Below are 14021 nucleotides of genomic sequence, written 5' to 3' on the forward strand. Positions count from 1 at the left end.
GAACGGGTCACGTTAGAAATTACGAGATTACGTCTGTTACAAATATGAATAAGCAAAAATGTAGGAAGCGAGAATTAAGTCAAGGCACAAAGGTTTCACAGTTACTTGAAAATACATACAGAAAGAAACTCATTTCACGCTTTTCGCGTTTACTGCCATTGTCTGTAATTGAATAGTATCGTCGTCGGTATAATCGTCAACCTGCAAATGTTTATCCATTCACGAAGGATTTAAAATGCAAAAGCGCAAAAATACACAGAATGCAGATAGTATGCAAATATATGTAAAATATCTAAAACGGTATTCATTATAATTGTATAGTAGCTAAAATAAACCTTCCTTTAGATATTATTTTATTACCCACGATTCAAAAATGTTTACTTTTTATGAAAATTCACCGTCTTAATGATCTGAGTAATGATTATAATTACGCAGTTTCGTAGTTATCGCAGCTTCTTTCTTCCATTTTTCATTTCATTTTTCATCGCATATCGAAATACTTCACTGAAATTCCTTTGTTGGAGACTGATCGCCAGCCTAAACTCTAAATGACACTGAGACGTTTTGAATGTTGGATCTTTATCGGTGCTATTATGCGGAAGAATTTCATCGACACAGAAAGAGACGAAGCTTGATATATGGTCCCTCACGCAAGGGAACTTTGAACTTTTCGTGCACTTTATCTTCCTTTTTACCTTTGGTTCACTTTATCTTTCTTTTTGTTAAACGATCACCGACAATCAAGAAGTCCGTCGGTTTCATCTATTATACTTCAATCATTGTTATCATACAACACTTCATTCGCAATTTGTTTCCTATCAACTAACTTCTTAATGAATTAAAGTAGCCTCTTACACTGTAAAGTAAGACTAAAATTAAAGGATCAGCAAAAATATACTTTACACAATTTAATTTAGAACCGAACACGTTAACTCTTTCACCGTGAGAATCAAATATCGCAAGATTCTGATAATACTGGTTCCGATAAACTCCAACTGCGCGTACATCTTCATAGCATTTTAAAGGCGGTTTTACGATTGCCTTAAAATAGGTAGCGTCAGATACGCATTGCGGTATCGTTTTTAGAACACCGTGTCGGCGGGAATAACGGCGTCATTTTCCAGACGACGCACAAATTTCCACATCGCTCGAAGTGTGTCGAGTATTTTACAAATTATGCATGTTTAAGGAAACAAAGCGACAACACGACGATTCATATGCGAGAAAGCACGTAAATTCTCCTGAAGAAAGTTTCCGCTTTTCACTTGGAAATCCTTTATTTCTCTGGGTACATGCTATTCGACTTTACGACAAAGGCCGCTCTACCAAATACTTATCGTTACATTCGCTTCGTTCTTTGAAAACCACTTTCTGCCAAATGTACAGTCGTGAGCCGACCCTGGCCGAGCTCCAATTTCGGCATGACCCCGCATTGACCCCATAGTATTTTGGGCATTTGCCAATTCTGTTGCGTTCAAATACAACGTTTACATCGAGTCATTGCGTGTCAAAATAAAAATTTCCTCCGTAACCGAATAAATTCTGTTCCATGTTTGCCCTTTGGTCAATACTCTGGAAAATTTAAATTTCGCATAAATTGTATGATATCCTGTCGATAAATTTATCAACGCGTGTATGAAAATATCACATGTACATATTCCGATATTTGTTTCTGTGATTTAATCGCGAAAAATGTATCTGCTCGTTCCATAACTCCTCGACTCTTTAGCGCGTGCTGTTGTATAAGCGTGACTCTGAAAAGATCAACTGTACAGGACGATAATTAAGAAAAAAGTTCGACAGCCACGTTTGTTCTCTTAGAAATCCACTTCATGGATTGATGTTTATTGCACACAAATGTCCAAATGCGTACTTTTAAGCTACAGTGCATACCTGTGAAGCATGCTGCGCATAGGTAATCGAAGACCAAAATTGGTAAGAGCATAGCTATCAAGCAAACTCACGTAACGAGTGGGAAACTCTGAAATTGGTGTTTCACGATTAGTACAAGATGTAATTACGATGTTCAATGTCCGATCACAACGCCTATCGGGTAACGATTCACAGGGCCACGATTTGCCTGATCTATCTACGCTACGTGAAACAATTGTGTTTGATGTTCCGAACCAAACGCGCGCTAATCGAATGCGAATTGACGGAAGAAACCCAACACATTTCTGGTTTCTGGTATTTATATGTCGTGTTTGCAATAGACTCTCTTTTCCCCGAGAAATTGTAAAAATAGAGAAAATAATATGAGAAAATCTGAGAAAAGGAAGGCAGAAACCTTCGTGCGCTTCGTTGAATGTTAAAACGTCGTGTGGATAAAACCAAGACTCGTTTTCACCGATAAACTAACACAAATAAAAATGCCACTGTATTGTAGTTCTATTTACATTACACTAAACGTAATTTTCTGTGTTGCAGGAAACATGGTGCAAAAGGTGGTGGCACAGCACGCAGAGAAATCTCTCCTCAACAAAGAGTAATTTTTCTCCGAGGTTAAGTCCGATTCTAGCGAAAGGAATAGAAGATACGAGTACGCCGAGGGAACAGAGCCCGACGAAAGTGACAAAAAATGACAAAGCGGACAAAAGTTTGATGATCACTGAGAAGACGGAGAGTGCTGGTGAGTAATGATCGAACGCGATGAAGCTTCGTAAAAAAAAATAAAAAAAAATTCGGGGGAAAGATATTTTTATCTTTGTCGGTAAGTCTACGACTTACTTTTCGTACTTATTTTAAGACCCAAAGTCTTTGATCTTTAACTTAACTCTGCGTGAAGAGAAGTAAAGAATTTGAGAGGAAGATATTTTTACAGCTAGAATATTCGTGGGTTGCTAATAAAAGAGAACCATTTGCAAGCTTATCTTAAATTATCTGTCTCGTATCTCTGTGTACCTTTACATAATTAAGATACATTCGTGACAATTTACACTTTGTGGATTTAAGATATTATAGAGAAACATACGAGCGGAGGTTCTTACAAAACTCTCCGGCATATTTCACATTCGTATAAATGAATTGTTATATTTAAACTTATACCAGATCATAACTAAAATTCATGGAATTTTTAGATAATATAAATAAGGCTTCCTGCACAAAGATTTAATAATAAATACCATATATTTATTTACTAATCAGTTTCTTTCTCCACGTGAATATTAAATAACAGCACTTTATGTTGTTAAATCGTGGTCTACGTTAAACGAACTCGTTGCTTAATCAATTTACAGAACACGCTTTATTCGATATTTAACTTCGTGGAAGTAAAAACGAACACATTAAAGGGATTAGGTGTTAGGAGATATTTGTAAACGGATATTTATTTAGCCTAGAACAAGGTAAATAACAATTTAACAAATAAACTGATTCAGAACGTTCTTCACTTCCTTATGTACACTTGCTTCAATCCTTCGATCAAAATCAAATTCAGTAAATAGACAAGATCGTTACAATTCTATAACCATCGACTTTAATATACAGTAGCTCACGAAAGTATTCGAACACTTGTAGAAATCTTTCATGAATATATTATTATGTGTATTATACGAAATATAATAAAATTTCGTTGTGTTTGATCAAACATCCAAGTTGCTCGTTGCTAAGAAACCTCGAATAACAGCTGTACAATGCTCCTGAACAATTGAACTGACTAACGCGATATTCTCGAACGGATGGATCGAGAAGTCGTTTCGAAGGTAAAGACAACGCGGTTCAAATTCTTACAAAGCGACATCGTTCGAGAATACGCAAAAACTTTTACCAAAGTATCACTACCGTGACGTACTACCGCAACTATCGACTCACAACTTTGGCAACGTTCCCTCTGGCTCTATCAAAATGGACCAAATATATTACAGAAAACCCAATTCCTTCAAGAAGTTTCCAAACGTTGGCTCTCAGTCCCATTTAAACTATCCTCGAGTACTTCGAACTCTTCGAATTCCATTTTTCCAAAATCATCTGTTCTCCAATTATTCTCATTGACCTGCCACCTATTTAAAGCACTGCCGATGAATCTGCGAGCGTAATCTGACTTTGCATCCTCCAAGTCACCCAGTTTAAAATCCACCTTAATATCCTTCGCCTCCTTGTTCTCCTCTTTCTTAGGCTCTAAACCGATCACCACAGGAGGCTCTCTTTTGACCTCTTTGATTCTATTATTCTCATCTTCCGATCTCACCTTCCCATCTTCATCCTCTTCTTCTTGCTTGTCTAACGTGGTGATTTCGATGCTAGGTGTCTCGGCTATCGTATACTGGCTCAAATCAGAAGCTCTGTCTCTGTTTCGATGCCTCAGATGATTCTCCACGAGTCTTCCAGTTAGTTCGAATCTGCTGTCACAGGAGTTGCTCTTTATCAGCCTGAATTTTACGTAATCGTTCGATCCATCGACGCATTTGAATCTATTTTCCACTACTGGTGATATTAATGGCCCATTGCTAGAGTTTACCACCTTGCCGCCATAGTAAGTGACTGACGTGCCACATTCGCGAATCTTTTTAAGAACGTCTGGAGATACGTAATGATTCGATCCACTTGACTCGGTCACATCGTTCTCGTGACAGTCGACTTCCTCATCTTCCGAGGAAATACACTGCACTCCGCTTCCGGGATCAGTGTCAGGATAATCGCTAGACACCCCAGAGCTTACGCTACCAGCATCCCAATTATTGTGGTGATGATGGTGGTGATGGTAACGGTTCATCTTGTTCTTGGAGGAAGTCGAGTCGCTCGGCGATGTGTGGCCGCTCCTGGCCTCGAAACTTTGTGCCAGAATCCTGGTTTTCGACTCACAACGGGGACTGTCTAATTCGTCCTTGCATCCAACCACCGATGCGGTCGAAGATGTGGATTTCTCCATGTTCTCGAATAGTTTCGTGAGATCCTTCGCCCTGCTGGAACATCTGAACATGGCATGGTAATTTTCGCTAAATGAAGTTGAGTAAATAGGGTAGTGCGTGGTTCGTTACTGGTCAAAAGTTTGGAATTACCGTGTTTTCATAGAGTTCAAAGTTTAAGAAAGGGAAAAGTTACTTTGGAATTCTGGCAGCATCGAAAATTGTTATATCAATAATTTATTCAAGCGAAGGAACTTTACTATTGATATCAGTTGCGTTACTTACGAATTAATAGTAATGAAATTAATAGTTAAAAAGTGATTCCAAACATTCGCCCAGCAACGTATATTAAACCGAGTAGTGTTCATCTTTTGCTAGTATATGCATTTTACTAAACTTTTGCAAAAACTTTTTGCAAACTTTTCGCAGAAAAAAAGAATCATATTCTACCTGGTAGCCTCATCCACCTTCTCCGACATTTCATCAAAATGGCTGTCATCAATGCTACTCAGATCCTTCATACTAGCACTCTTCCTGCTCTTACAATCCCGCGAGAACGTCGAATTAGACGGATTCTTCATCTTCAATGTATTCTCAAACATAAGTCTCACGTTTTTCACGGTATCAGGATCAGGTAGTTCTTCATCGATAAGCTCACGGTTTACCCTAATAGGATGATAAAAGAAATGCTTCCTGATAGACGACTGTTTCGGGCTTTTAGCATTGACATCTGAACTCTCGCAACTTCTCTGGCAATTCTCTGCGTCCGTTTTCTTCTGTATAGCTCCTGCTATCTTACAGCTTGGCTCTGATCTCGCCTTTCCAACGTTGGATGGTTTGCGCTCTATGGTTTCCGCGCGTACTGGTTCTATAATCACAACGTTATTATCCAACAGAAGCTCCTGGAAGGAATATTCTCGCAGATATTGGATCAATCCCTCATACGTGACGTCATTACGAGCATTAGTGTACATGTTCTTGCCGAACATGTTCGACTTGACGATCTTGTAACGAACATGATCGAACTCCTGATCGTCATCCGGTTGACACTCGATCGAATCCACGCAGCTGATCGATCTTGTCAGATTACCATGCATCTTTTGACTCTCGTTCTCCTTTGACGATAATCCCTTGTCTGTGCAGTTAGACACGTGATCCTCATCGATGCCATCGTCGACGGATCTCCGTCTGGTGTCGCTTCCGGATTCTGATCCTAAACCCAGATCAGAGCTCTCTGATCGTGCCTCGAAACCTAAGCTTCCTTTCACTACGCTACAAGCCTTCCCGATAATATTCGATGTCTCTTTGACGATCCTCTCGAATCTACCTTCCGTCTGTTTTCCCTTAATACCATCTTTCTGCGAGTTTTTCTGCTCGGAAGTGTTCCTCGCGTTCACCACGCTCGTGTTCGCCTCACGTTCTTCCTGGTTTACGCTCTAAAACGACAGAAATTGCAATCTGTAAGGAACGCAAGTTCTTTGGAATGTTTCATGGTTGAATGTTCTTATATGTGATTACGTTTTCAATATTGCAACTGCGGAGGAACGAGGTTGGAGATTCTATTAAAGAAATTGAAGTGAAAGATGTGTACGAGGAAGAGAAAGCTTTTATCTGCATATATCATTAGATTACCTATCGAACGAAAATATTTTGTACACGTATAAAGACGCTTCATGATATTTTAAATCTGCCATTAATATTCAAATTAGTTGTTAATCTTTGCCGGAGAATCTTCCAAAATTTACACATTTTATAAATCTATGAATTTATGAAAAATGACAAATTGTTCCGTTTAAACGTTCTACGATTTCTAAGATTAAAATGGATAAAATGAATCGAGAGATGGAGAAACTATTCTTTATCGCTTACCTCTACGTTCTTCAGAGCTCCGTCAACCTCGTCGATCTTCCCGTTCGACTGCACCAGGTCGATACAATTGCTTGAATCTTGTCCATTACTCTGAAACTTCTCGTTCTTTTGCTCGTCCTTCTTAAAGGAACCAACTTCGATGGTAAGACTTCGGTGTCGCCTCTTGGTCACGTCGCTATCGATGACCTTGAGCACCTGTGGTCTGCGCGACATGTCCTCCTGCTCCTCCGTGTCCGAGATCCAAATTGATTTATAGTCTTCCGCCTCCTCGACCTTCCGATCGATCTGTTCCTTTCCTACTAGCACCAGCTCGTCATCGAGCCTGTATCTACTCTCTTTGATATTCGAACACGCGGATCTTTGGTCTACGAATTCGTTTCGAAGGTAAGTTATCGAGTCCCTGTCGTCCTCGAAATCCTCTCGAACTTCGTGACGCAGCTCCTCCTTTGAGTTTTGTGGTGATAAATTATCTCTGAATAAACGCAAAGAACCGGTTTCTTCTTTTTGACAATCGAATTCCTCAATATCTTGCGGGCTGTTCCCTTCCTTGGTGCTTTCTTTACATTTTTCCTCGTCCGTAGCGTTGCTCCTCGTCGATGATCTCTCCTCCACGACGCGAGATTCGAGATATTCCAGTGGTTTTAGGTTTGGGTCGTTCCTTTGACGGAGGTTATTGTTACGCGCGTCCTCCTCGTCGAATTCCAAACGCACGTTCGATAAAGGTAAGAGGTTCAGAACGTCGAAGTACTCTAACTCGCCATCGTCTTCGAACAGAATGCTGTCCAGGCTCCTGTGCTCCTTCCGTTTACGTTTCACCTGAGAATGGAATGTTCTCTGTTCCTTTCAAAATTGTTTTATACACGTTCATGTCATACCTTATAAATTATCAAGCAACCGAGCAATAAACGTATAGTAGAACTCCATTTTTGCCAGAATTCAATGGAATGAGTATGTTTTCCTTTTAAAATTTTCCTTTTAAAATTATTATACACCTGTTAACGTTGTGCTTTATAAATTGCTAGTTAACAGAGCAATAAACGTATAGTACAACTGCATGTTTATCAGAATCTAATTGTAAGAAGGAAGATCCTGGACCAGTCGCGGGAGTATCGATATTCCATCGTAACTTCGAGATAAACGCGACCATCCTCGTTCTCAAACACTATTCGACATAAGAGTGAATTTATGGGGTATGGTGTATAGCGCGATATAAGGACGCGCTCTATATATCCTATAGGAAGCATCAAATGCTCCCGACGAGAAATTTATACGTGTAGTATCGGTTAATTTTGAAATGATTAGCAAACACAGACCAAATGATACCAATATTAAAGTCAACATTAATTTAGAATTAACACTAGAATTTAGTACATATGATATTCAGTGCGTCACATTTTCTACTCGGATTCCATTTGTTTAATTAGCTTTATAAGAATATTAGCTTGCATTCCACAATCAATCAATTAATACTATGTGACATGTAACATAGGAATCTCGTTTCCTGATGATCATCAAATATTTCCGTTTCGTATGAGTCGCTTAAACAGTAGAAACGCAATATTTACCTGAGTGTAGATGCAATCGATACTGCGATTTCCTTCGATTGGCCAGCCGTCTTCGACAATGTCCACTAAATCGCTAACGGTGTCCAACGACTGCACACTGCGGTAACGTCTCGGTGATTCGGGCCAGTCGAGGATATTCAATCGATCAGGATCGGTCCGATTACCTCGAGTGTATTGCAGAGGATCCGGAAACGAGGGGAGTCCCGAAGGAATCGAGTGAAGGCCGCCAGTAGATCTCGAGTGATACGATTTCGCCTCGTTGAATCGTTCGTACGAATCCGAAAGATGCTGTTGACTCTTGCAGAGTCTGAAATATAAAGTACAAACGCATTGCAAAACCATTGAATCGAGACGTAGAAATATTATGGTAACAACGTAAGATATTGTTCTTGAAATAAACTGGAACTTGAAGATTCGTAGGATTTATTCCTGTTTCTTATCGAAGCTATCTCGGACAGATCCCGGGACAGCATTCGCTGTATAATATACCACGTAATTGAAACCAAAGGTATTTTTATGCTGGTTATAATAGATAGAAAATAAATGTTATCAGATAAAATTAAATAACTTACGTCTCGAACTATAGTAATTCTTTTTCTTTCGCGTAATGTATTTAACTTTTGCGCTATAAAAATGATTTAAACCAATAGCGAATAAAGAAATACATCGACCAATATGTGCAAAAGTGTAGAATGCAATTCGGAGAGAAAAGCAACAGTTGCATCGTCCGAATAAGGTTTTAGCTCACAGAGATAAATTTATTCTCTATGGATCTTCTCGGATGTTCTTGTTGTTCGACTTGTGATTGACGAATACATACAAGTAGTTGGAGTTTCCATTTACTAAAGCAACGAGAATTAAAGGATTCGGTACGCCTGTTTCAGGTGATTGCATTATTAATGCGGCTTTAACTTAGCAGACCTTTTGCAGCGAACCGTGGAGGACCGGTGGAAACAAGAAAGTTTCTTGAGTGACGTACGACTTGGTTTCATATAGAAAATCTTGTATGCTATGTACAAACGAGTTTCTGGCTGGTCCATGAATTTCGAAAATGTTTGGCATAGCAGGCAAATTGCAGGTTGGTTAATTTATTCGACCTGCCATAGCTTTCCCTTCGAATTGACCAATTTAACGAACACTATTCGATATTATCCAACGCGAAGTGAATACACATATTCGCGTTATTCGCGCACATATCGCGTTGATTATTATTGCACATATTGTGTGTATTTTAAATTCAGTACCTTCGTAAAAGAAATACAAATTTCACCTACGATGTATTAGTTAAATGTTTGTCGTGAAAAAGGCTCAACTCTTTGATTAACGATTAAAATTAACAATCAACGATTAACAATTTGTAAAGTTACGTATATGAACATAGTACTTGTTCAAAATTTTATACAAGATATTATATAAAATGGAGGATATTATGGAGGAGAAAATTATGGATATCGATATTTTACCATCAATAAATTCGTTAAACAGTAGAAATTAAATTTTCTGTTCGTACGTAAACAGTACAAACAGTACAAACGATTCTCTTAATTAAACTATAGATATTACTTTGCTATTTGCACCGTTTCGATTAAACTGGCTACGAAGCTTGTAACTGATTGGAATGGTAATTTTCGAGCAGATATTATTCTCTACAAGAACGTGCAAAAAATCCGACGATTCGGTGAAACAGAGTATCGCGTCCTACAAACAGAGCTGTTACATGCAATTAAAAAGCTAGAACAAGCTCCTTATGCTTAACCCGTTCTATGGTAATTAACGTTTCTTAATGAAAGATAGTTTCTTGTCTTGTAATCACGCGATTCAAATACATACGTTGCTTTTCTTTATGCTTGATCGTATTGTTATTTCTTTCGTACAAAACGACGACAGAAGCAGATTATCATACTTAATCGCTCGAATTTCACAAGAACGAAAATTTATTTCATTTCACGTACTTCGTAATGGTTCTAATCGCTATGATTCACTGATTTAGCCATCTATAGTGATTCTTACATAGATGAGACTTTCCAAACTATATTTAGTTACTATAATTAAACCAATAACGTAAGTGACGTAAGACTTTTTTATGATAAGATCACAAGGATACAGAGATCGTAATTACAAGCATTTTTGTTCGATAACTAACGGATGTTCCTGAATGATCTCATCGCCGTCTCTGAGACAACGTTCGTTCTAGCATACCTATCCTTCAAAGAATTGCGATCTATCAGCTTGGCTCGTGGAATCAATTGATGCCTCCTAGGCAAATCGAAGGTCGATTGCCCGAGCCTGAAGTGATGCGCCTCTCGATCGTGTCGAGATTCGTCCTCGGATATCACCGCAAGGCTCCTTGTTCGTTTCAAGAGCTTCCTGCGGTCCTGCGTGGACTGCGCTGAATTGGCCTCGTGTCGTCCCCCTTCTCTGTAATCCATCAAATTAAATATTAAACATATTAATCCTGTTTGCTTATCGTTAACGAGACGTACTTCTTCGATAATACCTTAAGAGACTTTTGAACTATAGTACATCAATAATTGATTTTCAGAGATAATTAACTAGCACTTTAAAACTTTCATTTGTCACGAAGCTTTCATGGGAAGCTTTGTTCGAATTTTGGCCACCACGTGCTAATGGAAATCATGTACTCTGGTTGTTTCGAAAATTTCATTGAGAATTCAGTGACAATTTTCTATATTGCATTTTCAAATTACTTTCAAACTTGAGATTATCCGCTTTATTTCTTTCGAAGATTTTATTGAACGTCCAATAATAATTTTCTTGCGCTTGTCGCGGCAATTTTTAGTACTCGTAATTTCTACGTATATTTTCAAGTTTGTCCGAAACTTTATCAATACGATCGTAATAGTCGAGTTTCATAATAGTGACAATGACGAAATTTCATAATGTTTGTACAACACACATAACATATTCGTGAAAGTTGTCTCCTATTATAAGAGCTGTTATTTCAAGTATGATGGAAGCATATTTAAAATGAATAAAAGGCCTTGCATATGTTTGATCAATAATACTAAGAAGAAGCATCGTGTTGGCATAAAAATGGAATCCTTTTATGTCCGTGCGAGATCACCTGTTCTTTTGATGCGCTTATTCCGTGCACGAATCATAGATCGAGCATGATCCGCATAAAAAATTCACCCAATACACCGATACATACTATTTCATATGTTTACGTAATCCTTTGGAGAACTCTCGCAAAACACTGTTTTCCAAGAAGCATCGCCTTCTGGAAGAACTTTTTGTTAACGCGCGGTAAATTGTACGACATTACGTTTTTTAAAGAGAAATGCAAATTTTGCGTTTGTCATTCGAGAAAACAAAGTTAGAAGTTCCGTAGCACTGATCCTTCTGAACATCAAAATCCATGTATACGGATAAATAAAAATAGCTTACGCGTCGCTTTTTATGATAAATTCAAATTATTATTTTCTTCGAAGTTTATGAAATTATTCAATCAGCAAAAGTATAGCATATTTTTTACGAAAATTGCGGATATATTTAATTGAATAACAATCGCAGAATACCTACAATAAACGTTAAAAATAAACCTCGACGAATAATAATTTTGAATAAAATTTGCGACACTAATATGCGTATACGAGAACGTCGATATTAATTTTAAACATAGCATTAATATTAATTGTAAAAATAGAAGATCTTCTATGTAAATCAATGAGTGGCTATAAACGCTGTATGTGATACGCGTTAATTAAATTTCACTATGTTCTTCCTTGTTTATCCTGCGTTCGCAGATATCGTGTGTTCAAGCTTGATTATCGGTGCATCTAAAAAACTAGTTACACGAGTCCCCAAGATCATGGCGACAGTGATCTAACAATTCCTTTCAACCATCAGTAATTGATCCATTACTATACTTTTACTGAATAACGATGCAGCTGAGCATCGATGTATTCGTATGAACAGAGGCCATAATCAACAAAGTAGTCACGCAACGTTCGCTTATTTGAAAACTGAAGGAAACCACGCCTTTATGGGTCTACTTGCTCGACCAGCGTTGATAGAAACTAGAAGGCAATTTGTTCTATTTCGAGAGATTTAAGAAATTGCGCTTCCATATTATCAATGAAACAATTTACAAACTTGGAACTTAACGAGAAACTCAACGAACTTTAATATCTTGGAAAAATGTTATGCACCAATGCATTGGAAATGTCAAATTTGACGTAATATGTTTATAACGAAGATATGAACATTTTAAAATTGGCTATCGTAAATAGTCAGAATATTCGTACAATTTTTCTTTTTATATGAGAGTAAATTTGGAGAAAGTACCACGAGAGTTGTATGAAACAGAAATTTAATATTTGGAAAAAGTTAAAAGCATCCTGTTGAAAAATTTGTTAATGTATAAACTATTCCAAGCGAAACGTGAAACTGTAACAACTTCGTTCCTGGAATTTTTTAATTATAGAACAGGTAATTCTTCTAAATGTGGAATAATGAAACAAATTAAAGTCGAAGTCGATCAAAATTAATTGCTAATGTTAAAGTATATTGAGTCATATGGAAATTATTCTAATTAAGTATATGACGTATGAATTAAATGTAGTAAAAACAAAAAAAGACCCCTGCGATTAGTTTTATTTGAACGCATGACATTTAATGCATAAATTTATTATGTATTCATATTTCCTCCTCGACAAAAGCAAATATTAATTTTGGCAAAAACAACCGTATGTTTTCAGCAATTTGAAAAATAAAAAATCCAGGGGTTCTATAAAAAATAAAATTCAGCTTTTCAGATTTTAAAAACTAAGAGAATTAAAATTATCAACTTTACCGAAATAAAACAATTTATGTTTAAAAGGTTAGCACCACGGTAATGACTTTTAGCATAATAGTGTCAATCGTACGGACTGCCAATGAAATCGAAGTATTTGTAAGAAGCAAACTCGTCGGACGACCTTTGAGTGGCTGAAAACACGACAAAGTCTCGATTATTCGATTTGTATAAACATCCTTGAGAGAACAGATCCCTAACAGCTTTCCAGAATAATTAGAGCAATCAACCGCGTGACGGTGGAAAGGTCATCGCGAAATTCGTGTCATGATTACTCCATGATGAAATGCACAAACTCAGCATTCGTGATTCGTATACTAACAACAATACGAAATCATATATGACCATCTCGTCAGTGCATCGTGACACTTGTACAAATAAAGCGTGTAATTTAAACGATATAATATGGTAATCGAAATTTTGTTAAAATGCGAACATACGAATCGGAATATATTACGATCCAATGAGGCTTCTTTCGATTTCTTCTTCTTTCAATTTCTTAAAATCAAATTTATCTTCTAGTTGCTCTTCAAGTTCGAGTCCCAAGACAACAACACGTAGCCTCGTCATATTAAATCGTTTTCATTGCCTAATAAAATTCAACTTTGAATATGGCGCCCATTGAAAAGTAATTTACCTCTTTTCCCGTCAAATTGCCGGCAAATTCGATATCGCAAACTTTCCCTTTCTATTGATTCGACTTTAATGCATCTTCAGAAAATCAGATATTACTTAATCGTAGGACGTAACTTTTCTTGTCGCATCGTTCATGTCATTAACAGACAGATAAGTTCAACGAGCTAGAAAATTCAGCGTAATTTACGACCGAAAATCACCTGCTTATCAACAGAAAAGCATCGACAATACCGTGTAATATGCTTGAAGGAGGTTGCAGTTTAATTTACTACCGATGTTTTTTGCTTGAAA

General features: G+C 37.4%; 2 protein-coding genes across 2 annotated transcripts in view; one reads left to right on the plus strand and one right to left on the minus strand.

Moving 5' to 3' along the window:
- The window catches only part of LOC122571351 (calcium uniporter protein, mitochondrial), a 77104-nt gene that overhangs the window by 28597 nt on the left and 34486 nt on the right, over nt 1-14021 (plus strand). The window contains exon 2 of the mRNA XM_043734987.1: nt 2428-2629. Coding sequence (XP_043590922.1) covers nt 2428-2629 — 202 coding nt within the window. The remainder of the gene's footprint in view (nt 1-2427; nt 2630-14021) is intronic.
- Nucleotides 3309-14021, minus strand: part of LOC122571341 (protein javelin) — a 46759-nt gene continuing 36046 nt past the window's right edge. Inside the window, exons 3-7 of the mRNA XM_043734961.1 lie at nt 10478-10696; nt 8279-8585; nt 6714-7529; nt 5295-6280; nt 3309-4910 (exon numbers count right to left, since the gene is read on the minus strand). Coding sequence (XP_043590896.1) covers nt 3878-4910; nt 5295-6280; nt 6714-7529; nt 8279-8585; nt 10478-10696 — 3361 coding nt within the window. The 3' untranslated portion in view covers nt 3309-3877. The remainder of the gene's footprint in view (nt 4911-5294; nt 6281-6713; nt 7530-8278; nt 8586-10477; nt 10697-14021) is intronic.

This window comes from Bombus pyrosoma, linkage group LG10 (genome assembly GCF_014825855.1).
Source record: "Bombus pyrosoma isolate SC7728 linkage group LG10, ASM1482585v1, whole genome shotgun sequence".
Classification (NCBI taxonomy): domain Eukaryota; kingdom Metazoa; phylum Arthropoda; class Insecta; order Hymenoptera; family Apidae; genus Bombus; species Bombus pyrosoma.